The following is a 27,466-nucleotide window of genomic DNA, read 5'->3' as shown; positions in this document are numbered from 1 at the left end:
GTTGCAATCATTAGTTTCATTTTACTTACATTTTACTTAAGATTATTGCATCTAGTCTATTGTTCACATTACCAAAATAAAGATTTTATCTAATTTTATATCTGGCATTGTGACAGTGCAACTGATATTTGCCAGTGAAAAACAAAGCTTTTTTTTTTTTTTGTGGCAAGCTGTGCAAGAGTGCTGATACCTGGTGCAGGGCTCTGCTTGCACCTTTATCCAGGTTCCAAAATCACACCACCACATCACCCACTAAGACTCATGTACTAAACAAACCTGAATTGACAGAATGTATTGGTACCAGTCAGGATTTTATGTCACACTGCATTTTTCATCCTGCTCTACACACCTTAAAGTTGGACTTATCAGTGAATTAAGCTTATATTGCATTCTCTCGATGTTTAACGTGTCTAAGTGGTACAAATTAACAGCTAACATTTATAAATACTGGTTTTAAATAATCCTTTATAAAAAAGCAACTTTTTCTTTTGTGCTTATTAAATTAGGTTGGTGGGAGACTGGTATCATCAGGCTAAAGAAGCAAAAATAGTCCTGTAGAACAAGTCCTGAGTTCTCTCCTTCTCCCTCAGCAGAAAGAGGCAGAGAAACAGTTTGTAGGGTGAGATATAGAGAAGTCCTTGCCAAATGTCATCAACCCACCCAGAAATAAATAGCTCTAAGACAGTACAGTAACTCATTTCTTATGAAAAAGTACAGGAGCAGGCAGAATGTCTATGAATTCACACAATTCCACCTATCATTACACCAGCTAGGCTAAGACTGGAGGCTCAAGACTATTGTTTACAGTATCTGCCTCAGGAAAAGATGGGAAGTGTCAGATGCTGGCAGTGGTCTGTGGGTCAGCAGAGGTCATGCCCCCCACTACAGCCACCCATTGTTCAGCTACTGTAAGCTGGCAGATTTGCCCACATCAGCACAGCAGCGCTGGTTACCCCAGCTGAGAATCTTCGAACACTCAGATTTCACGCAGAGGAGTTTGAGGTAGAGCATCATCGGCCAGCTACACATCATCCAGTACTGCAAACCAGAGATTCAGCTGTTGAAGAGATCCGCTCTTCATCAGGAGAGACTGCAAATTTGCCCCAAAGCCAGCTTGCGCAGTGGCTGCCAAAAGCAGCCTGGAAATGGAAAGAAACTAACGGTGCGTAGATCCAGCAAAGGAATACACCATTTTGGTAGCAATATGAAAAACTGCAGTAGCTTTGGTCAGCCAGAACATGCTGTCCAAAGCTACTGGGGATCCCTGGAATGCACTTAGATTCCTGGTAGTGCATTTTGGATAGATTACAGCAATAAATTTGTGTGCTGGTATTTCTGACTTTTGCTGTATCGACATAACTTCAATATTTTCAGCTCCCCACAGATCCCTAGGAAGTGAGAAGGTGAGTGAGACTGACCTGTGGCACATGCAATGCGTATCCTGTAACACTGAGCAATCACGAATCTAGAGTGAAGTATGGGATTTTCTTTATTTCCATTAGTCTACTATACATTTCCACAGAAGGCTCTGCAGAGTGCAAGTTACTAACAGGGCATGCTCCAATATGAACCACTTGCAGGACTAAGATTGAAGGAAGATTGCATGAAACTAGCAAACAGAATTATTTAACAAAAATACTGGGAAGACAAGACGGAGAGCAATTTTCAAAGCTTCCTTGATACAGGTTACAATTGTACAGAGGGTTGTTAAGTACTTTGAAAAGACTGAAACCTGTAAATTTTGTAAAGAACAGTAACCAAAGGCAAAGGATATGAGATTGGGAAATTTCCCAAGTGAAGGCTGAATGGAGACATGCTACTGAAAGCTATTTCAATGCATGGCTGTAAGCCTACAAACTGCCATAAATTACAACAGCTGCTATAACAAAACAGTGATAAAATGAAATCATTGGGTAGGCTTGTTTCTGGCTTCCAACAAGAGGCAGAAGCACTACCACAAGAACTCTATCAGCAGCATTTTCTGTACATTATACAAAATACTTACATAAAGCTGTTATGTATTAGAAGAGCCATGGTTATTACTATGCACACATTCTTTTTCCTGCTGTCTTCATTTCCCCCTTCATGTTAGAACCAAGCTTTCTGCTCTGCTTTTATGGTGTCCAGAGTATTTAAACAGCGTGGTAGCATGTAACAATAGAAATTCTGCATTGAAACCACTTTCTTCTTGCGTCTACCCCCTACCTTAAAAATTTGTGAGAATTGAAAACACAGCATTGAAACAAGTCAGGTTAGACACAGAAAGCAACATGAGTACTAACAGTGAGAGGATGAGGCAGGGTCACGTTCTTCTGCTTAGTATTCAGAAGTGCGTTGTCTGTTAGCAGATGTTTGGGTTTTAACATGCAGGACATCGACATGTTGCTTTGGTTCAATACTAACAGGTTCACAAGCTACAGCAGAGCAGAAGCAGTCCCCATTTTACATGCACCAACTATAGGCAGTCAAAAGGAAAATGCCACGTACATTAATGATAACCAACACCCTCTCCAAAATTTACAAAACAGTCGAATCTCCTGCTTTCACAGGTGACAAACTGAGATACAGAACGATGAAGCACTTGAGCAGTCAGAGACACAGATAAATCTGTAAATTTACTGACATGCCCTTCCCCCTAAGCCAGTACCCTACTGACTTCACCCTGCTGCTCCATGACAATTTACAAAAGCTTAGGTCTTGATTGTGTGTTCATTACGAAACAAGGAGGTGAAAGTAGTCAAGCCGTGTCACATTTCTGAAGTGCTGGGGGTCTGCTCAAGTGAGGCAGCAATTGTAACCATGCTGACTTTTTGCTTGGATCTAGGAAGCGTGGTGGTGGCCTGTTCTCTCTCTCCTGTTTCTTATCAGTCGCCTCAGTATGACAACATGGAGCCTGCAACACAGCTGGAAGCAAGGAGGGGAAAAGGAGAGCACACTCCAGCTGGGGGGAGAAGTGACTGAGTGGGTTGGGGGCAAGAATAGAAAAGCGGTACAGGAAGCTAAAGGAACACAGTCAGGAAGGGTAAAAAAACAGAAGGCCACCGTGCCTCTTGATTCAGTGATGCTTATCTATCAGAGGAGGGGATGCTCATCAAAAATGTTTGAAATCACTGTCATCTAAAGTCAAACAAAAAGCAAGAAAAAAAATGCCACAGAGATAAGCGCCCTAATTTTCTCTGCTTCACATACTGCCAGCTGATTAGCTGAAGCTACTTTAATCAAATTACAGACTTGTAAACAAGAGATTCAGTCTGAGACCCTGATTGTACCACGGAGGGTGAAATAAGAAACAAAGAAATGATGAAGGGCAAGTATACCACAGACAGGGAAGGTAACAAGCAGAGTAAACACGTCTCAATAAAATGCACTTGTTCATCAGTTCTTATTCTGCTTAAGCACAAGTTCCATCAAGTGTTTTTACTCTGTTGAAACGTAAAGGCGTACACCAAGATCAGGGGTAGCTTGTTTTCTGCACTATGGAAACACACAGCACTAAGGTTTCCTTTCAAAGGCACATTTTTGTCATTCAGGTACTTAAGGCTTTCTCAAAAGTATGCACAAAATGAATTAATTACAGCTCTCTCCTGAGACCCAACCTGGAGTACTGCGTTCAGCTCTGGGGCTCCCACAGCACAAGAAGGGCATGGAACTGTTAAAAGTGGGTCCAGAGGAGGGTCACAAATACGATCAGAGGGTTGGAGCACCCCTCCTACGAAGACAAGCTGAGAGTTGGGGTTGTTCAGCCTGGAGAAGAGAAGGTTCCAGGGAGACCTTACAGCGGCCTTCCAGTACCTAAAGGGGGCCTACAGGAAAGCTGGGGAGGGACTCTGTCAGGGAGTGGAGTGATAGGACGGGGGGTAATGCTTTTAAACTAAAAGAGGGGAGATTTAGGTTAGATATAAGGAAGAAATTCTTCACTCAGAGGGTGGTGAGGCACTGGCACAGGTTGCCCAGAGAAGCTGTGGATGCCCCATCCCTGGAGATGCTCAAGGCCAGGCTGGATGGGGCTTTGAGCAACCTGGTCTGGTGGGAGGTGTCCCTGCCCATGGCAGGGGAGGTTGGAACTAGGTGATATTTAAGGTCCCTTCCAACCCAAACCATTCTGTGATTCCACAGGTATATTCACTTACAGTTACAGAACTACCAAAGATCATATTAACTAAACCATTAACATGCAGCCATGGCTACGGTAAATCATTATATCACATTACTACAATCTTTGTTTTTCCTCAATACGTTTTCGGCCTTCCCTAGCACCACAAATTTCCACTAAAGCTCTGGGACAAAAATCTTTGCCATTAGACTTCTAATGACAACTTCCAGAGTGTTTTTTTTTTTTTTTTTAAATGGGCTGTCTAACAGCATCTATCTACACAGAACTACTGAAGACTTCAGCGACATTAAACAACTTCTAATCCATACCATACTGCGTAAGTTCTGTAATAAACCCGTATGTTTGTGGATATATTGGCATTTAGAAGATGTAAATAGTTATAGACAGGGAAAGTTAAAAGTGACTGGTTTGTGTATTTTATGTAAACCTTAACTGCATGATTCATAGTTATAGTTTAGACTGATAGCCCAATCCTGTGTTCAAAAAACTTCAGTGGGCAGCAGTGAATTTCATGCTCACCTTCAGGAGGTGCAGACTTGTTTGTTGTGAAATCAAGAGACATGATTACTAGATTCTGTCTGGCTGCTTGACAGATCACAAATTGCTTGTAATACTACTACCAGATACCGGTATCCTGGGGATGTTTTCTGAAAGTGACTGTCCAAGCCACATCCACCTCAAATGATGTCACATGTAGCACACTAAAAAAAAGCTACCCCTAAAGCAGTCATACTAGTCAGCTAGCTTTTGCAGCATGGTACATAAGCAAGCATTGACCTTCAAGCATATATATATAATTAGAATTCTGGAAGATACTTAAATCAGGTACTACGTTAAAAAGGAAGCCTCACGTTCAGATAGAACTAGGGATTTTTTCCCCCAAAACATCATTAGAGAACTTGATTTAAATCTTTCTTAACCCTGCAGTTTAATTCCAATGACGTAACTCAACTGGTAACTGTAAATATGAACCACTGGATCTACATTTACTTTTTTTTTTTTTTAATAAGCTTAACACAGCAATTATATACTTTATCTGAACTCTGAAAAAAACACATCCTTTTTAAATTTTTATCAATTTCAGAATTACCTGCAGTAACTTTAACTGTTAGGAATGTCGTTGCATCTGTCAACAAATATAAGATCTGCAGAAAGAGCTCTTTTTAGGAAAAAAAATCTGAAGTACAGAGCTGTTCAGGTATCTCAGATATCTCTGAACCCAACATCTCTACTTGTTTGTTGCATCTTTTGCTGTAACTAGTTCCAAAATGTCAAGTACGCTTAAGCTGAAGAAGAAACTGGCTGAGAAAAAAGTTACTTAGCCCCACAGACATCTCCCCTTTCAAGTTATTGATTAATCTATAAACATCAATATAAGCTTTTCCATAATGTTCTTAACAGCCTCAACAGAGTGTCATTATTGCTACAGCTTGCTTTCGAAGGACGACAAACATGAGAATGCTTGAAGTGGTCCACAGCTCAGGAAAATCTGCCTTTCACAAACGGTGAGCCATGCATTGATTTCTGTAAGGACGGAACTGACCTACAGGACTCTATCACCTATAACTTTGTCATGCATGAAGACATTGGTTTAGTGATAAACAGTGACATCTAAACTGGCAGAGAATTAAAACCAGAACATCCAAAATTAACTAGGGCAATTAGGGCATCAAACATTAATAGAAATTAAAAAAAAAAATTAACCTGCCTCCTAGTACAGAATCATAACATCACTGTTTTTTCCTTGTCAATTCATTGAAAAACACTCTTCCAAGCAGTAAATCTTCCACATTAGGTTATCAACCTACAAGTCCTTTATTCTATCTTTCCCTTCTAGAAGGAAAAAGACCCATGGTCTGAGGAAAGGAAGACAGAAACAAACATTATAGCAGTACAGTTTTAGAAATAGCTGAAATCATTTTTTTTTCCCCCAGCAAATTGTAGAAAAAAGTCAGGACATCTGCTTATAAATCATATTCACTTATTAATGCTATCATTTGAAATACAATAAGTGAATCTGTGCTTCAAAAACACTGATCATAATACTAAGTTAAGAGTCGTACTTGACAGCATTTAATTTACATATGTTATTTGGACTTATTTAATGAAGTCCTAAATTAGATGTTATTTTTATCTGCAAGTATTCCTTAACTAGTTAGCTGGTGGATTTATTATTTAATGGAACAAGTCTGGAAGGAATAAATTTTATTACTTTGTTTACAAATGTAGTATCCGCACTTCCAAATTTCCACAGTTCCCTCAAAATGTTTTGTTAAACACTTTGAATACTCAGAACACAGGGAGCTGCCACAGTCAGGCCAGTCAATCTAGGACCATCGTACCAGCCAACCTAAGTACAGCTTTTAGTCATAGATCAAAAACCAGATTCAGAAAAGCAATTGCATGCGTACTTAAATTTCTTAGACTTCAAGATAAGTGGAGTTTATTCCAAGTTCTTTCCCGAACTGTAATCATTTATTTAAAATTGGTAATAGTAGTCATTGCTGAGTACTGTTAAACATTACGATTTATACTTGAGACATACTATAAAGACGAGATATATTTTTAACACCAAGATAACTGTAAGCATGAATGGATTGATCAGCATTTAGAAGTGCAGGGATTTTTTAACGTAACTTCTTAACTGTCTTCTACTGTTATTTCTTTCAATTATTATTATTATTATTTTAAATCGATACAGTATTAGTTTCTTCAATGACAACTCTGGGAAATCTGCTGTTATTGGGATGTTGAAACTGAGATGCTGGGACACGTTCAAGTCATGTGGCATGACTCCTAGAATGACAACTGTAAGACGTGAGCTATTAACATATAAAGAAAATACAAATACTTACAGATTTGGATGTCCTTTCCTTATCAACACATACTACCTATGAATTCATAGCACAGAGATACAGTTTGAGACTGCTTAAAAAAAAATAGCTGCCAATGTAAAATTGTAATCAAAGCTTGGTTCTGCAGGGACTGGCAGGAAGCTCGCAGCTACTTGGCATTTTCATCAGTAATTAACATTAAAATTACTGTTGATAAAAAAAGCAATGAGAATAGGGAAATGATACATAAGTAGTACTTGGTAATATAGTCCTTAACAAACAAATGCTAACCCACACATTTTAACCACAGTCCAATGCAGCTGTTTATCAGAAACATTATCCAAGAGACTGACTTCTGGAATAACACAGAATCACAGAATCATCTAGGTTGTAAGAGACCTCCAAGATCACCGAGTCCAACCTCTGACCTAACACTAAAATGGCCAAGGTATCAATATCTCAAATACCACGAGGTCTTGGTGCAATGCTGTGGCAGAAAAACATTGATACAATTTCTAGGCATATTTATTTTTTATATATATAAAGAGACAGTAGTGGGTAGAAATACAAAGACTATTTTATTTCAACACATGGCCTTGCAGAAACCAAAAATATTTCAAGCAATACTGAGTTCATATTTTAAAGAGGATATTGTGAAAAAGGAGATACAGAAAAGAGCTACAAAAATAACTTGAGGATTGAAGTAAATATCTTAAAGCAACACACGATAAGTGAATGTTTTATCAAATCAAAAAGATTGATGGGTGACTTGATTACAGTGCTTCTTTGTAGGAAGAAAACACTGTTTAAAAAAGGCTCTTTACTCCAATGGAAAAAGGAAGAACCAAGCATTTTTCATTTATTTACTTATTTTAAGATAGAGTGAGGCCAATTAACTATTGGGACAAATGAGCAGAAAGTAGTGGAGCCTTATGACATCTTTGAAATGCGCATGGTATTTATTTATTGCTGCAAAAAAGCTGCTGAGCTTTGTATAAGACCTCTCTAGGAGGTACAGAGGATTAAATTACTTGGTCTAATGATCCGTCTGGTTTCAAGCATTATGAATCTTTTTGTAACTTTCTATTTCACAAGTGGTGCTACCTACCACTGAACAGGTTCACTGGCAGCCTTAGCCTTAAAACATATTGTTCCCTTGGTGTACTGAGTACATCAGTTCTGTAATGCATCAGATTTCCAACCACCTGCCAAGAATGTAAGTAGTCAATACACGATTCCAACTAGCATCTCCTTAACAACAAACAGAGGCTTTAGTAGTATTAAGCCTTCCTAAAACAGCTGACTTAAACCTTAAGTGAATCTGAAGACAGTACAGAAATTTGTCTTTTGCTGATCAGTAAGTTCAAACATTTTTGCCAGCAGAACCACGCTTGGAAATGCAGTAGTTTTTAGAAGGTTTGCTAAGGATCCCTCCAAAGCCACTATCCCTCATGCACACGGCTAGTAATTTCCTGGGATGCATCTTGTGCCTATGTTCAAATACTTTAATTGACTTGTGAGAGAGATCTCTAAGCTCATCGCCTCAGTTTAAACCTCTTACTGCAGCAGCACTAATTGAAAGAAATAAATAACAAAGATCAGAAGTCCAAAGCTCAGCTGCATTAACAACTGACTTGTATGCATCTCTCACATACAATCGCACTGCCCTGGGCCAACAAATACTTTTAAGGAGGTGAGGATACGTACCAGAGAAGTACCTTCCACATTATTTCAGACTTGTCAGCTTTCAGAAGGTAGAAGAAAATGGGTTGCTTGCTTCCATTTCTCTAACTTGACTTCTTTACAGCTTGGCAATGGAGTATCTGAGCTGGACTCTTTGTAGCTAAAACACTAGCTCATAATGGACCCATTAGGAGGTAGGACAAAGCACAGGTCTCGCTCCTTTTGTCTACATAAAAGGTTTCAGTAAAACTGGGTAGGTTATTATCAAGATAGAAACAACAGGATATCAGATGAATACTACACTGCAGTTCAAGAATATGAAGGAAAAATAAGTGAGACTTGACAAGAACAAAAAAGGGTTATGAAATTTAAAAAAAAATTACTCTAAAGAACACGACTCTTTGCATCCTCTATTCTTTCATGCGCCCTTGACTTTTGCATATTCCTGAACTGTTACATGCTATCTTTATTTTCCACAGTCTCTGGGTCAAGAATTTGCTCTGCCATGAATCTAAGAAACACCAAATACCACTTTGGGACTCTCTATAAAAATATCGATTTAATATTAAAACACTTCATAGAGAAATTATATTCCAGCCCAGTGCTTTGTGCACAGTAAAATTATTTTATGTTATATCCTATTATCTTAGCTTATATTAGAATGTTCAGGAAGAAATGTTGCTGGAGAAATCAAATGGTTATCTTTTAGAAGGAACACGGCTACACTTTTAGCATTCGCATTTTAATAGAAGATATAATATTTCTATTGTTTCACCTGTCTTAAAATAAATAGCAAGAACTCCACAGTTTAGCTTTATCTTATAAAACAAACTAAGCAAAACAAATCAAAACTAAGCTACTGCTTTGGAGTAAGTTAATGAATACATAATTAAAGTCTCCTGGATTCTCCTTACTTTGAGAACATCCTTTAAAACGTGGTGCATATTTAAGGGACTACTCCTGAAGAAATATTTCTCAATAAAAAGATAAAAATAAATAGAAGCAGAGATCAAAATTAAAGAGCTTTAAGCTACGAAAATATTGACTTCATGACCAGAATTTAATATTTATTTATAGCTCAAAATCACATATTTTTATGCCCCTGTCAAAAGTATAAAGTCTATCGCTAAAACAAAGTTGGCAATGCATTAATATGTACCAAAGCAAATACAAAAACCTTTGAAAAAGAAAATAAATTCTCTATATTATTTCTTCTCTTTACTATCTAATTCAATTCTATCAACAAGAGGTTGACCTGACCACACCATCATAGTGACTCAAATCCTACAAAATAATCAAGTCAAGGAAGTTCTTAAAATAGCAGAGAACACAGTCTGATTTATTGTCCTATGAACATAGGGTAAACTTTACTTTCACTATTTTCTCGAAAGACCAAATGGTGTTAGATTTTTCTTATCATTCTGAGATGTTCATCAACCACCAGCTTACACAAAGGAAGCAAACCTGAAACTTTATTTCCCTCCCTCCCACCTCTTCGAAATTACACAAAGAAGCCAAGACACCTCACACAACTCTAAAACCCAACTCTGTTGGGTCATTTATGTATGTATCACAAGGTAGTTGCATAAGGTCAGGGGCATAACTGGTCACAATTAACTTATTTGACACAACAGGGAAAAGTATTTGAAATGCTAAAAACAACATGCAGAGGCAGATAGAGAAAGACATACTGAAATATGCACAAAGACCAACTTTTTTGTTTTTCTTCTTAAGAAGAAAGTCTGGACAAGATTCATTTCATTATGACAAGACCAACCATAAAATAGCTACAAGCTTAAGAAGAAGAATGGACAAATACAAATTTATTTTATAGCCGACAAGAAATTAATTTATAACTGTAATTAACTTCAATTTTTAATAACTCAAAAACACGTCACAGATAAATTAGTGTAGTGACTATTTCATTTTTCCATGGATGAATTTAATGCAGTGAAATATCTGCCATGGCACGTCTATTCCTCCTGATAATCTTGTTATACTAATTTAGATAGACACAAATTTAGTTTTCTTAGTTTATAGAAAAGTCATGCAACAAATCTGCACTCATATGTAACTAAGTTCACAGAATGGCTGAGATTAGGAGGGACCTCTGGAGGCATCTGGTCCAACCCCTGCTCAAGCAGGGCCACCCAGAGCAGGGTGCCCAGGACCATGTCCAGGCAGCTTTTGAAGATCTCCAAGGAAGAGACTGCACAACTTCTCTGGGCAACCTGTGCCGGTGCTCCGTCACCTGCACAGTACAGAAGTGCTTCCTGATGTCCAGATGGAACCTCCTGTTTCTCATTTTGTGACCACTGCCTCTTGTCCTGTCAAAATTTGAATCCCAAAATAAGGTCAGAGTATTTTCATGAGATAGAAAATAACTTTCTCGTTTATTGAACCTGCTTATCTGAATTTCCACAAAATTTATTTCCCTTACTTCTAGGTCCAAAAGCTAAAAAAGGCTAGAAAGGCACTAGCTGCACCACATAATCTGTAGTAAACAGATGTGCACTTGAAGAAATTTAAAAAAGCACAGCCTCTCAAAGGCTTAACCTTGACTGACTTAAATGAACATAGACTGAAAGCACATTTGACATTCATCATTGTCACATTTTGACTGATCCACTTGGGTGTGTGAGGGATTTTGTTACATTTTTGAAATCCACACAGATTCTGACCTCAGAATCAGTCCCTAGGTACTTGCTTATATGCATATCTAGTATCAATGGATGGATATTTGAAAGTTTTTTGTTTAATTTAATTATTCCTAAACTGAGGAGTCAAACAGGAAACTCAATAACACAGTATCTTCAAGAAAGGCAACACTGCTTAGGTAGTAAGACCTCTGAGCTTTTACCATTACACACATACTAGAGGTTGAACTGTAACACTTTTCTGCTTTCCTGTGGGCATCACATCACATTTTGATGTATTTCCAACTATTCTGGTATACTACCAAATCTAGACCAGGAAACTAAATAATACATGGCATGATTTTTTCCATATTTTATAAGCATTGCCTGAACTTGCAGCCTTTGTCCCATTTTTATGTATATCCTTAAATTACATACAATAAAACACAAATACATGAGTAAAATTAACCTTGTTCTTCAACTCTGCAGGATTAGCACAAATGTCTAATTCTGTAATCCATATTCAGATAGAACAATTACGTGTCTTCAACTGCAGCAAGATCTAGCACATATAAAAGGACAGTGAAACACAAGAGCAAATGGAAAAAGGTTGGTAAGACAATCTTTCTTCCTGGAGGTTTTTAAAGAGCAGATTAGGAAAATGCCTGGGAAGAATGACATTTATAGTCAAGCTTACCTTGCAAAGAGAATGTAAAAAGCCTAAACAACACTTCAAACTTAATTTTTTCTTGATTCCATGATAACCTATAAAGTCAAATAGCAAATCAGCCCAAAAATGTGTATCCCAAAATTACATATGTGTTTGTTAACTGTTAAAGCAGAACCTTAAGTTCAAAACCTACTCTTACTGAATGAACTGGGATCAGCTGTAAGAGATCACCATCCAGCTCAGTACTGTCACTAAGTAACACCAGAGCACTACTTAAGTGCCATGGTGGTTGAATAGTATTTTTTGTTTGTTTGTTTTCAATGCTAGAGGAAAAAAAAAGATTAAAGCCAACAAAGAACAAATAAAGCCACTGTTCAATAATATATCCATTGTAAAACTACACAAATATTTATATGGCCCTAAGAAGGGACATATAATGCAACCCTAAATTCTATTCTGCTTTACTGCTATGCAATATATGACCATCTAACACGCACCATATATTGATTTATTTCAAGATTTTAAACAGTAGCTGAGTAACTCTACCACAAAAGTTCTGTACTGATACTTTAAGTATCAGTATATCCTAAGATAAGGGTATATCTCAGTTGTAGAAGTGTTGAGAGGGTTGGGCTCTAAAGTTGTATTTAGAAGACATGCAGGTCCCCATATAAAAGTGAATGTTATAGGGCTATTTACCAGCAAAGTATTACGAGACTTAATGTACTCATTTGCCAAACACAGAAGAAGGCAAGTGTTCCTCTAATGTCTGAGAGGAAATCACAAAGATTAAGCAGAGATTATACAACATGGAGGAAGAAAAAGACTGCTTTAATATCAGAATAAGCAGCATCTTAAACCCGAAATGCTGTAGAACCCAATGAATTGTCCAAAGATAACTACATAATTAAAACGGAAGGATAATTTAGGAACAGAATCTGGACTGAGTGTGAATCCTATCTTACAACAGGAAAAGCAAAACTTGCAAGTTGTGCACTGAAACACCTTCCTTACCTTAATCCTGATAGTATCAAGATGTACTGTTATATTACTCTGATAAAGTTATTTCTTCCCTAATCCAAGACAAAACATCTCTTAATTTCACAGTGAGAAAGAACATTCAGTGTGCCACCAGTCATGCTGTACACTGACTCTGTTGCACTACCCTCATATGCAGATTCAAGTATGTATCAGGCTCCCTTCATGGCATGTTTCCCCACACAAAGGTGAGATGCCTACCCACGTGTAACAAACACGATACTAACCACAGCCTATATCATGAACAGAGCTCTGAATAGAGTACAGACCCAATTTTTGAGATGAAAATTCACCCATGTGGGTACTGTTTTCAAAAGGCAAGGCACACTTCCCTTTCTATATTTGCAGGTTGAGTCTCAAGTTTTCCTTAGTCAGTTTCCAAGTTCCAAATAAGCAGTACTTGGTAAACTACTATTTATTAAATGTTTTACTTCAGCTGGCTTACCTAGATGTTTACTTTGCTGTTGACTGCTCCTAGTAGCTGTTAATAACATCATAGCAAATGACAGTGATACACAATTTTGAACAAACACATCCATAGAAACATAGCAATTTAAAAAAACGAAATGGATCTGTCTTATGTAAGCTTAGCACTTCTTTCTAAGACAGATGGAATCACTTTAATTGCAGCAAAAACATTCAGAAAACTATGTTTCTTATTGAAGTTCACTTAAGAGACTATTCCTCTACAGATCCTGTTCTGCTTCTCTTCTATCCTTTGACAGGTTCTGAAATTATCTGGTCACAACTTCTCCTCAGAAAACCTCTCAAAGCTTATGGATTGGTATTGATTTCCTATCACCTCCCATCAGGTGAACTTCTCCCAACAGGGAGAGGTAAGCCTCTGGTAACTCCCCAGAATATCAGCATTACGACTTAGTAAAACAGATGTTACCTAGCGTTCTTCTTAAAAATAATATGACTGTAAGCAGGCATTATATACATGTGGTACTTGAATGGGAGAAGCTGAAGACTTAGTCTCCAGATACACTTTATTTTATTTCAGCAAGGTCAACAGTACTGGATGGTTATAAACGAGCACTGAATCTGATCTTCAAACTAAAAAGGAAATGAACCCATAAGAATATACATCTCAATTTTGCTTATGTTGCAAAACAGTGACACCCACTGGCAGCAAGAGTTTAAATACTTAATTGTTGCAATTTGGATCTACTTGGTAAGGCTTGCTAGCAAGTTTCTCTGAGAAAAATTAATCACAGTAACAACCATACAAACTTACCTGTAGAGTCAGCACTATCCTCCGAGTTTTCAGAAACTGAAATACTATTAGTATCTTGAGTAACAGCAACATAACCCTCAGGAGGAAGATTCACCGTGTACATTCTCCTTGGAGGCAGAACTGTATCGTCACTACCTACAAAACAGAAAAACAAGGTGTCTTGCTATTGATCTTGGTAAAGATTTTCTCAAACATTTTGCCAACTAAAGCAATGGTAACAAGTAGTCTCGAAATCATTAAAGAGAAAAAGAAAGTAAGAAAGTGCCAGATGTGGAATACTGAAATTATCCTATGACAAACAAAATTGCACTGAATTCTGTAGCAGCTACAAATTAATTCTCCAGAGGTTAGTGCTTTCCATTAGAAACACTTTTTTTTTTTTTTGGCCATAGAATTCTTCTGCCCTAACTTAAGAAGCTTCCACTTAAAGTGATACACTAAAAGACACCACGTATTTCTCCCTGTTCAGCATGAGCAGACACTATTTTTGTAAGAACTGTTTCACAGAAGATGGAAAGATTAAAAGTGATACAAGTAATAAAAAAAAAATCACAGAAGTAGAATCACAGAAGTGTGGTTCGTCTATTTGCAGACTTTTTAAGATATAATCTAGGTGCAGTTGTAAAGGGCACAAAGATAGAGTCTGAAAACCACACTTGACTAAGCCTCAGCAATTACTGCCCAAGAGGGTTCACCTCCCCATCTCTTCTCAAAGAGTGCCAAGGGCCAGCTTCCCAACTATTTCATTATATAAGAAATACCATTTGTTACAATAGCAGCAGGCTGTTTTTGTAGAATTTCTTTCCCCTTTAAAGAGGTATTTAGAAATGTACTACCACTCTTGCGCAATCCTGACATTTGTTTGCTAGGCAAGAAGTAACTGTAGGAATGACTGATGCTTCTCTGTTCCAGTTACTTTTTTTTTTTTTTGTCTCTGTAATGACAACAGTAGGGATCAACTACAGAGAGACAAAAAGCCTATCCAGAAGACCAAGATGTTCAGGTTGTCTCCAGATGCTGCACTGTAATTTTAGACGGTTCAGCATGTTCTTTTCACATCAGCTTGCTCCATAAGCCAGCACCAACACAGCGTAAAGCTTCCCTCCTTGAGGGCAACTTGCCCATTTAAAGATAGATGGAAATGTTGTAAATATTGTAATACTACTTGGTGAAAAGGTCTTTGGCAGGTGCACAAAATTAGCCTCTTCACAGATGTGCAAGATCTGAGATGATCCGAGCCCATTACCAAGCTGTAGCAACAGGTAGATAAATACCTCAATATTTAAAATATAGTTGTGTCTGATAGAAACACAGATCCCTAACAAGAATTATTTCTATAACGAAATAGCTTTCACCAAGTTCTTTTCTATCCAAGTATGTAATTTATCTATACAGGTTGAAATTTCTCAGATAAAACACTTCAAAGAGTTCAGCATGACTGATCACCTTCGATATCTGTGATGATTACATTTCAGAATATTTAAGGCACTTTTGAAAAGCTACATATCACAGTGGTTTTTATTATCAGGATGCAATCTTTTTATTTTGATAATACATGAGAAAATAGTTGTTTTTCTTGAACAAGCCAAAAAATTTCAAACCAACATTGATGATGCTTCAAAGGATAATAAAGGAAGTTAAATAATTAATACAATATGATGAAGAGCAATTATGTGATTTGGAAAAAGATTAACTAAAATTAATTTTGAGTAATTCTTTTACAAGTCCTTTTTGCGAAGCTGATGCCAAATCACTGAACTGGCAGTACTTGCATTGTTCTCCCCCCATGTTGATTAATGATGAAGCGTTAATTGGTGATAGTTTTAAATTGCAAGTATGTGTAAATGTATTTTGAATTATTCCCTTCTGAATAATTTTAAAAAATTATTTCCCTGCATTTCACACCTTTTTCCCCTCCCCTTTATATTTGAGTTCTATAAAAACCATAGACAACTGTAAGACATTAAACTCAATTTGCAGTAGTCATGGCTAACTTAAACCCTTTAATTATACAAGAATTGGATTTATTGGGAGATATATTGACCTCCTAGGAGGAAACAGCTGAACAAAACCCAATTTGGGGGAAAATCTGTTAACACCTACTCTTGTGAAGAAGAACATTAACAACTGTTATTATGTAAAGGAGCAAGCACTCAAAAGAAATTTAAGAAATTTTTAAATGGAAGTCCCCATATTATTTACTCTATGTACATCTTGAAGTAGTTTATAAACCATGAATAAGGCATTAGTCTTTGTTAATCCTGTAGAAGTATGTAAAACCACACAGTTACCATATCTTAAAAACAGTCCGAGCACAGCTGTATAATCTCAGCACATCAATTGCTCAGTCTCAAACCATGAAGTCTGGAGTTTTCCAGACTGAGGCCAGTCTCCCTCGGCTAAGCAGAGACGGATTGATTATGAAGTCCTAAACACTGTTGCAAAGCCGATAAGCACATAAAAACATGACATTGTACTATTTTTAAAATATATACTTATATTTAAAACTAATGAAAATAATCAGATACTGGAAGTACTCAAATATGCTCTTCTTCCTACTAGCTAAAAGTCATGAATTCACCAAATTGATATTTCCAGTAATGAAACTAGATCAAACCAATTATCAGTGAATCTCTAAGTGATTTGTTGCAGCATCATTAAGAAAAGAACTACAGTTTAGAGGGAGCCACATTTTTGTAACTTTAAGGTGTTATGGGAAATTGAACAAAACTTATCCAAGAAGCATAGTGGGTGTTTTTTTCTTGTCTAATGCATCACAAAGAGAAAACTCAGAAGTCTTACTGTATTTGCACACAGAAAGTGTTAGGTGCTTATCCACAGGTAGCATAGGCAAACTGTTAACAGTTTCTGTGGTTTTATTTTATTCAATAAAAAAAGACAAACATTTAAAGAACGCTTAAGAAATCAAAAAAGAACAAATATTGTTCTTAAAGGTAAACTAAGAATACAGAATAAATATTTTGAATCAACTTGTCTCCTATTCATATTCCAGTCCACAACTTTCTCCACACAAGGCTCCTTTGCATATAAATCAACCTTGTGCACGGAGTGGGGAAGTGCATCTAAACCGCATCGTTACCAAGGTTACATCTGCAAGGATGTCAGCAGCCCGGCTAGCTATGTTATCGCGTGCTGCCCTGCCACACACAAGTACGGGACCTCTTAAGGAGCTGAGAGTAAAGCTTCCACCTCATCTTAGCCAAGTAAAGTTGCCAACTCTCAGTCTGTCCTCATTTCAGGTAAAGATAGTGTATTTTGTTTCAGGTTAATTTTGGAATCTTAAAAGCTTCTAAAGCCTTCTCCTACCTGCAACTTGGGAGTGCGGGTATTTCAGCATGGCTTCAGCCTGAACATCTTTGTGCTGTCACACCTGGCAACACTTTGAACATGTTCTGGCCACAGCTGCATTCATATGACCTCAGCCCTGTGCTTGCTGGTAAAAGTGATTAATCCCTGGGCAGTAATGAGGCTTCGTGTTTCTGCGGTGGGTTGGCCCTGGCCAGCAACCAAACTCCCTCCCAGCTGCTCGCTCGTTTTCCCCTCGGCTGGAGAGTATGGGGTGGAGGGAACTAACAGGGCAAACAGGCATGGGAAAGCTCCTGGGCTGAGATAAAACCAAGGAGATCACTTACCAGTTACTGCTGCGGGCAAACCAGAGTTCACTAGGAGAAGTTAATTTATTGCCAGTTAATATAAATACTTAATTACAGGTCCAGGTATTGGGAAACACAGTCCTGCTGTGGGACTATTTTGGAAGGAACTGGAATTAGCTGTTAGCTGTGGAACAAGACAGGGCAGCCCCTGGACCCTTCTCACAGAGGCCACCCCTGCAGCACTCCTGCTACCAAAACCCTGCCACCTCCACCAAATAGTTTCCCTATCTGTCTTTACTGGCAAGTGCTTTCCTGCAACTCAGAAAGCCTGGATAACCAAGCACTGTGTTTCCTAGAATCACAAAATGGCCTGGGTTGAAAAGGACCTTAAAGATCATCTAGTTTCAATCCCTGTGTTTCCACAGGGTGGAAGTAGTAGAGCAAATAGAGGACCCAGGACCAGTGGTCAGCCAGAACCTCTTGCAGACTTTTCCAAACAGTAGCCAAGAGGCTGTGCCTGGCTTTAGGAAGTTACTCCTAGGAAACACCCAGCAGTCACTTGGGGAAGTGCAGGAGAAGAGTTTAGCCTCAGAAAAGTTCCTTACAGAAAACCCCAGGAAGGCAGGGATTGATGCTGGATCAAAGCCAAGGTCTGATTAATCCAGTGACAGAGCTTTTTACAGAAGTCGATATTCTTCAGGTTAGCATTTACTGTAACCCCACCGCAGAAGAAAGGATCTTGACAAATGTGAGGCTCGAAGGTGGTCTGCTGTCTCCTTTAAAATGTTTGCATTAGTGCATTTTATTTGTTGAATATGACTATATTCTAGCCCTCATTTTCATTAAATATAAATTAGACTGAGGCTATGACATGAAAACTAGGACATTTGTTTTAGCCAAGTGACAACCATCACACTAATGGAAGCTTCGTGCTACTTTGCTAGGTACAAAGTCACTGTTGCAGGTGGGAACTTAGCTTTCACGAAGATAAGGAACTCCCTTACGAAGAGCTAATAGACATAATTTACTATCACGGTAATTGTTTTAGCTTGTTTAACACCTCTAAAGTGCCCAATCTTTCTGATTTAATTAATCCTTAAATAATTTCTCATCTGCAAACATTAGTATCCAATCCATCCCCCTCATTAAATGTACTTTATTGTTTAAATGAGGAGAGCCACTCAAGCCAGTCATTGGGTAAAGACACACACCTTCCAAAGATTATTCTTCATTTTCTAAATAAAAGTTAACTGAATGCCTTTCGGATATCTAATGATCTCAAGTTACACTATTTGCTATTGTCATGTATTTCAATGGCACCAATACCTGCATCAGAATACTGAAAAATCGTTTTCTTCTGCAGAGTATACTTCAGATTTACAGTTTTAAAGATGTCTGCTATTCTGTTTTGAATGATAAATTCCCTTGCTTGCCAGGTAAGATTTCAGAGTGTGCATTTTTACTCAAAGTTGTACAATTTACATAGATTCAAATAAATAAATAATGAAAGAAAAAAATATAAGTGCATACCTCCAGCTCAGAAAATACCCAGGTTGTGAACTGTTGGACAACATTATTGGGAAGCAGAAGCAGTACAATATGCCTACTTTATTCCAATACTCTTTTCAGCAACACCATTGGCCACTGCATAGCAGTTTAGATGGCAGTACTAAAATTTCTAGATTGACCTTATTTTCTGCTACAGTGGACACAGTTGTCTTTAAACAGAAAAGGTCTGCTATCCTTCAACATTCAAGAAATAGCATGTTTTTGCTTCACTCCCAAATTGGCAGTAGAAGCCTGGCCACGTTATACAAGTCTGCTCCCTGTTCTTAGGCTGTACACCACTTGTGCCTGGCAGCATGCTGTCACTCAAGTCACTTCGTTCCAACCTCCATCCTGACACTCCATGTCACTCTAAGCGACACTTCATTAAAAAGAGAAAGTTGAAGTTACAGGTGCTGCTCCCTCTGCTCAACTAATGGAAATGGCTATAACGTAAACAAAGCCAGTGCTTATGGAGTCTTTCCCAAGCATTCCCTTTATTTCCCAAGCATTCTCTTTATGAATTGGTGATTTAATACTTCAATTAAATAAATAAAACTAGGTCTTCTACCCACAGACCCTTGGCCCACAGCAGCTTGTGCAAGTTATCACACTGCTGGAAAGCTACCAAGATGGATGATCAGCAGCAGTTTCTCCTTCATCCTGCCTTAATTCCTTTGAGGAATTAAGACTAATGTATGACAATCTGCACCTGGTCCTCACAGAATCATAAAGGCAATCCTGGAAAAGACCTCCAAGATCTTCTGGTCCAACGGTCCCCCAGCCACCAATATTACCCACTAAACCACATCCCTAAGCACCACATGACCACCAAGCTTCTCAGGAGACTGGATGAGTACAAGGCTTCCCCAGGCAGTTCCTCTGGGAGATAGCACTCGCCCATGGCTTAACACAGACGGAAGGTATGGCTGGAACCAACGCCTACAGCAGCTCTCTCCCCACGGGCATAGTCACTCATTGGAACAGGTTGCCCAGGGAGGTGGTGGAGTCACCATCCCTGGGGGTGTTCAAGGAGAGGTTGGACCTGGTGCTTAGGGACATGGTTTAGTGGGTGACATTGGTAATAGGGTGATGGTTAGACCAGATGATCTGGGAGGTCTTTTCCAACCTTAATGATTCTATGCAAATTGGACACAATGGAAAAGGAAGAGGGTAACTGCTGCCCAGCCTTACAATTCGTCCTTTCCAACATCCTAAGACAATGACTAGATTTTTCAATGGAACTAGATACAACCACCCAGTGGCAGCCGTAAATTTGGTGGGACAGACTCCCAAGCCTTTTCAGCTAAGCATATTGCAATATTTTTGGAAAGAAGGGTCTACATCACATTTAAAAAGCTATGTTTCAGCCTATGTATTCAAGCACAAGTTTGATTAGAGGGGAAGGGGAATGGAAAGATGAATAACAGCACCCAAACTAACAATGATCCACATGCCTACCTTACATTTAAGGTCTCATACATCTAGAAGTAGTGCTAATGTAATTATTTTTGTTAAGCCCTGGCTACATTGGAAAAGCCATCTACTTTGGATTTTATGTTCTGCTTTAAAGTGTTTTGCTTTAATAAAACTGAAAGTTAATTTAAAATCTAAGGTTCAAACACCCATCACAGGTCATCTTAACACTTCCTTATTCAGATTCATCATCCAGCTGAGAAGTATGCAATTATAATGTTGTCGTTCAGCAGCACTGAGATCTTCAGTGCCTAAAGTGCTATTAGAGCTTATGCACAACTAAGGGCAAAGTACCCATTCTTAAGGACTTTAGAATAGGGCGTGTTTTTTTTTTTTTGTGGCAATTCACCCATAACTATTTCTCAAAGCTGGCTCATTATTTACGCCGCAGGCTCATTGAAGTCTTTCCCATTTATTAGCATTTTGCTGTACTGTCTCTCATGATTTCTCTGACTCTAAATGCTGGTAGTTTATTTCTACCAGCGTATTTGCACATCTCACACTTTTTATGGCCATGTATTTATTTTCACGTAGATTGCAGCTTCTATATAGTATAAGATTAACATTTGTTTCCACTGAATACTAGGCCTTATTATATACTCATTTGTATTAAAAGCAGGAATCCAATTTCTTTCTTAAGAGCTCAAACAGGTGTAGGATGATCTAAAAACTAATAAAGATTTTTTTCTTTTCCTATTTTAAAGTACACCACAGGTCATTATATAGCTATACAAAGAAAAAAAAAAACAAGGAACTGTTTTCATTTTTTTTTTTTTATTTCTTGCAAGCATTTTTTTGTAGCCAGAGAAAAATGACACTCTCATCTATAAGTTTGGATTAAAACACATTTGTAAACCATTTTGTTTCCTGTTAATATCTCCAACGGAATAATTGAAGAAGTTATCAATGAAAGTGACATCGTCAAACAAGGAATTTATATACCTCATTAGATTACTAAAGTCTGCAGGTTGAAGAAGTTTAATATAAGTATGCTCAGAGGACTAGAAGATTAAAAGAAAGCAACTTAAAAAAAAATCAAAAGTACTTCCTCATCACTGTCTTTTCCCTCAGCTTGATGGAAATCAAAAACTTCAGAAGGAAATTGAGGTCAATAAAGATATAGCCATTTTACAAGGCCCAAAGTTGGGATAGGGAATTCATAAAAAGCAAGGAACGAGAGAGCTCAAATTTATTTGCCTCACCACCCCCCACAAGTACGCTAACTCTTAAGATTTTATTTTTTTAGACATCAAGAAAGGCTGTATTATAGCTCATTTTATTGAGGATAGGACTTACTATTATTACCCAAACTCAGCTTCATTACATTAGACCTAGCAAACACTGCCACAGAGAAAACAAAGAAAAGTAGAGATGCTTCTTCCTCTTCCCACTCTTTAGCTATGTATGAACTATTGAAACACCAACATTCCTTTGGAAAAAGCACAACACAAAGTGAGAATGAAGTAGGGAAAAACCATGAACTAGGAAACCAAGAAAACAAATACTTTCCAGAACAGAATCTGACTACAGGTAGATGAAAATTTTAGAATTCTGAGACAGAAGAATAATAATTATATTTATATTATATACCTATAATATATATATATAATATATATATTATATACCTGTATACAGGTGAGGTATATACTATCAAAAAAAAATTAGCAGCTTGTACCACTTTGTATTCACTTCCTGAAAGCTGAATATCTGAGGTAATGATGAAACACTATATAGCTAAAGTATTAAGCTACTTATTTAACAGCTTCATTGTCTTGTATACATCCTAGAATATGATAATAGATTATATTTTGGTTATATGTCTAAGAAATCAAGTTGTATAAACACGAGAATAAAGCTATCTTAAAGATCTTCAGTTAGCACATAGCTCTATCATTTCTCCTAGTGCTGTAGATCTTATTTGTTCACACAAATATGAACACACCTTTCAAAAGCCAAATTCATACCACCTGTCAATCAATAGAATTTAAAAAATAATGTAGCAGCACTGAATCTAAAAGGCCATGTCTCTGTTGTAATTAGCTAATTGCACTCACTGATTAAGTGATTATGTTATTACTGGGACTTACCTGAAACTAGTCCAGGAAACAAACAGATGTGCTCACCAGAATAAAAGTAAACAAAGTTTAAGGTTTTAACCACTCCTTTTCCCCCCAAACCCACAATTTTTATTTCATAGTCATCAGTAAAAGTCCACTCTCATTTGCTTACAAAAATAATGCAACTCCCGGGAGTACAAAAAATATGGAAAATCCTTTGCCCTGAACTTAATTCAGTAACAAATTCACAGTGTAACACTTCCACTCATTTCAAGTAACGGTTAGAAGGTACATTTGGTGGGAAAGACAAGTAGGAAGCAAGCAGTGCAAACATGAAGTTTGACTGAATAACTACAATTTTGACAATGACAGCTGAAGTTCTACACTCACAGCGTACATGGGAGCATGAGAGGCATCTCGCACAACCTGTTTTGTCATTAATGCATTAAAATAATTTCAAATGGGGAGCCAGAGTGGACAGTGCAAATGCCAACACACACACGAACTACAATGAAGTTAGGTTTACCTCAGGATTGTCTGTTAGCCTTCCTCTAGTTGAAACAAGTCCATTTTATCGAGATAACCTTACACAAGCCATTTTCTGTTTCCTTTCTCGAGGTAATGAGCTTCCCTGCAGCTGGCTACAGTTAGGTTTAGAGCTTGTTTATACATACAGCTAAAGCTGGCATTTTCTACTCCAATTAAGCAACTGCTACATACTATTAGATGAGCTATTTGTTAAATTGCTTTCAGTTGTCACAGAAGCCAGCAGATTTCTCTATGAAAGCTAAGCTGTTTGAAATGAAGATGTAGAAGAGAAGAGCAAGTGTACGTACACATGCAAGAACACTGGAAAAGGAAAGAACGGGTCAACCAGCAGCAAAAAAGCATTGCTAGGGGAACCAGAGACCAAACGACAAGGCTGTTTCTGTCACAACTGAAGTTACAGATATTATACAGGCAGCCCACTCACTCTGAACAGAGACAGGATATAAATATCTTTTTCCTCCCCCAAGCCCCAGATCTTTACATTCCCTTTCAAGCACATAGCTACCAGCTCAGAAATCTGGTTGAACACTGTTTCCACCATAACCACAGGAGGTTGGTGTCTTCTGTCAAACATTCGTTTTTGGATATATTTGTTCCATTTGCACAGCATAAAGCCATTGTAATAAAGCATGTAATGAGAGAATTTATAGACTCTTGGGAGAAGAACACAAGACTGTGTGACAACACTTTGTTGTGTAATTATAATCTCCATTGCTCTTGAGCTTATTCACAATAGACAGCCTTTCTGAGCAATTTACCGCTGAAGTGATGCTGAACCAGTCCCTAAAGCTGCTCACTGCACTGTGTGCTGCTAGAGTCTGAGTCCTTAAGCATATGCACTTCAGCTGAAAGCCAGTGCTGACCATATACATATATATATTTCTTTGACAAGTGTTGTCTTCTAGGTGCTTCCGTCAATACAGGAGTAGAGCTAGTAAGGAGACAGTCCATTAATCCCAACTCTGATAATTTCTGAAACACGGTGTACTGACAGCATTAATAACTTTAAGGGAAAGGGTAAGGTGGACAACCCGCACAAGGAAAGAAAAGTCTAACAGCTGCATTGAATTTAACAGGAAATCCATACACGGAACCCAGCGATGCTGGGATATTCCACAGGTGGTAAGATTCACGTTTTTATTTTAAGAACATGGATTAAACTGCATTTTTGTCTACTCTGGTAGAATAATTTAGTATTCTCCCCCAATCCCCCGAATTAAAACTTTGAACTTTGGAATAGTAATATCTTCACATTTTTCTTCATTAACACTTCCACAAAAGGAATAAACAAAAAAGAATAGGTAGGATGTCTCCACAAGATCTCACACTGTCTAGGCCCTCTGCATTTTGATTTTGTTTCCAGAAGTAGGGGAAAAAAAGCCAAAAGTGAAACATGCATTGAAGGAAAAAAAAAAAAATATATATATATATATATTTCACCTGTATACAATTATTCACCTTCAATTCTTAGATTTTAAGTTTTATAACAAAGATGGTAAACATCAATCAGTAAATCCCAAGTCCCTTAAAAGATAGCTAGTAATTCTGGCCAAGAAAAAGACCCAGGATTAGGGAGGCCATTAAAAATTCAATTCGAAAGGTAGCAAGTCTGAAGTTTCTAGCCAGAAGCATGGAAGTCTATTTTGAATATGTACTATTAAAGGTTTTATGAGTAATTAGTGAGATTTTAAAGTATCAACAAAAGTAAAGAAATCACAGAATTACAGGTCTCAAGAGAAACATCACCACGAAATTAATCCTTGTTGCAGGTAGATCCTGCCCTAAAAAGGGTTGGAAATGAACAAAATCAATCCTCAAAATACAAAATTTAGACAAAGGCCACATTTAAGTGAGTAATTTATACTTAGAAACGCTTCCTTAGTCATCTGCTAGACACTTTTTCTTTTCCTTCAGCACAAGAAGTTTTTAGGTATTTACACTTGAAAGCATATTTGCAAGGTCATGGAAAGGACAGTTAAATCCCCTTCTTTGTAGGAGATTTCAGTTTTCCATTTGCTCTTTAATACTTTGGCACTCAACAAGGCTCAGGTTAATTGCCTTGATTTTAAAAGGTTTAAGGTAACAAAGCAGGCTGTCTAGAACCTCTTTAAATTTTATGTTGAAGCAAGAAGAACCTCTATTCACAATCCTCTGAAATTAAGAGCTGTTGCAATAGAAACTCTTGCAATAGAAAAAATCAGATTCCTGAAAGGAAGAAATGTTTACAAAGTCTTATTTAATTGTCCTAGTGCTAAATAAATCTTTTTTTTTTTTTGGTTAAATTAATTTTCTCACTGAATACTATAGCAGAATAGGGGAAAAAAATCGATTTAGGAAAATTAGAATCTGAAGGGAAAGTATACTCCCAAAATTTTGGCCACAGATTTATTTCTTTTTTTTTTTAAAGTCACTTAAAAATCTTTTTAAGAGTGAGATATAAGCAATTATTCTCCCTTTTGGGATTCAGAAGAAGAGTGGCATCTCCACATGTTTTCTCCACCCCTAACAGAACTACCAGCATCTGTAAGAATATGTAAATGTAATTCAGAAGATCAGTTTGTAGTCATAAAGGACAGTGTCCCTCAGAATTTTTATTTCATCTCCAACTATTCTGTAAGCTTCAGTTCCAGAACTGTGTGTGGAATTTTATGGGATAATCATTTCTGATACTAAACTATTAATACCTTTCAAGATTAAATGAGAACCAGCCATAAACACTGGTTCTGGTGTTTTGAATACTTCAGCATCTTAACTTTAACTTACATGATTTGAAAAGATGCATATAAATGCAAGTATTTACAGGATCAAGATTCAAAAGTACAATCTTAAAATTTTATGGTCATATTTCCTATTATACTTCAAGATACGCTTACAGCAATGCTACAAATGGCATTATAATAAATACGCGAATCTGGGGGGGAGGGGTTAGCTCGTGAATATTGGTAACACCATTTTCACAATTTGAAAGTTGGTGTTAAAGGCAAGCTGAACATCATGACAAGCTTTGTAGTAAAAGCTGTCACTTAATGCTAGAAAATAGTTGGACCTTAAGTCAAGTTCCTTTTATGGAAGTCCTCAATTTCTTACTGACACTAAATTTAATTTTTCAGTACATTTTTGTAGAACTGACAATCACTCTCAAACTAGGAAGGAGTTCATATCTATGCTAAAAATCCCTCTCATTTTCCATTCTCCATCTTGAACTCAGATTACTCCCCCTTAAACAGCCAGCTTTTCCATAACTATCAAAGCCCATAACCCTTGTTGTACTAAAAAATGAGGTTACTTAATATAAGATCAGAAAAATTGATCAATTTTTTTTTCTTTTTCCTTTATGCCTTTCTTTTTCCAAGACTACGCAGTCGATTGCTCCAAATCTTACAGCCTATCACTAAACATATACTTTGTGTTCAATGCCATAGAAATCACAACATGTAAATGACTACTCATGCAAGAGCTCTTATTAAATTTGAATGAAGCCATTACCAGAAAAGAATAGTTATCTACCGGCATCACAGCTGGTAACCGATTTCTCTTTTCCTGTGAGTTTATCCCTACAACCTGCTCCAAGACTTTTCTCTTTTTTTTTAGTAGACATTTATAGAACATCAATTAAGGCGGAACCCCTTTTGTAGTACCATAGCATTTACTTGCCTCCAACAGAAAATAAGCTCTGGTAGTTTGCTGCTAATTTAAAGGGCAGCCTTATTGCTTTACTGTGAAAATCCTAAATAAGGAGATAAGGAGCTGTTCTTTTTTTTGCTTCACCTTCTCTTTCCCATGAGCTGTATTTTACCTGCAGTGGGATTTTGGATAAAAAGCCCGTGTTTATACCTGGTTCCTAAAACAGTGTTCTTAAAGTTAACAAAACAGAGGAGTTGCACATCACGAGATTAACTAAGCTCTCCTCACCTGCCACTTCAAACTGGAATTTGAGCAGACCATAATTTATAAGGAACAACAAGCACTCAGTACAAATGAAGGCATTTTCAGCATAAGATGTTACCCTG

General features: G+C 37.4%; 1 protein-coding gene and 1 long non-coding RNA gene across 6 annotated transcripts in view; one reads left to right on the top strand and one right to left on the bottom strand.

Annotated features, from left to right (window-relative positions):
- Nucleotides 1–27,466, bottom strand: part of ERICH1 (glutamate rich 1) — a 98,262-nt gene that overhangs the window by 53,060 nt on the left and 17,736 nt on the right. For all 5 annotated transcript variants that reach the window (XR_010830579.1, XR_010830581.1, XR_010830580.1 and 2 more), the window contains exon 3: nt 14,216–14,350. Coding sequence is in view for 2 of the 5 variants with exons in the window: in XM_066994836.1 (XP_066850937.1) it covers nt 14,216–14,350 (135 nt within the window). In the remaining 3 variants the exon portion in view is untranslated. The remainder of the gene's footprint in view (nt 1–14,215; nt 14,351–27,466) is intronic.
- LOC106030466 (uncharacterized) lies at nt 4,850–7,089 on the top strand. The gene is made up of 3 exons (XR_001203763.3): nt 4,850–4,939; nt 5,516–5,619; nt 6,816–7,089. It is a non-coding gene; the product is annotated as an uncharacterized lncRNA (long non-coding RNA).

The sequence above is a fragment of the Anser cygnoides genome, chromosome 3 (assembly GCF_040182565.1).
Source record: "Anser cygnoides isolate HZ-2024a breed goose chromosome 3, Taihu_goose_T2T_genome, whole genome shotgun sequence".
Lineage (NCBI taxonomy): Eukaryota > Metazoa > Chordata > Aves > Anseriformes > Anatidae > Anser > Anser cygnoides.
This window is presented reverse-complemented; position numbering and strand designations above follow the sequence as displayed.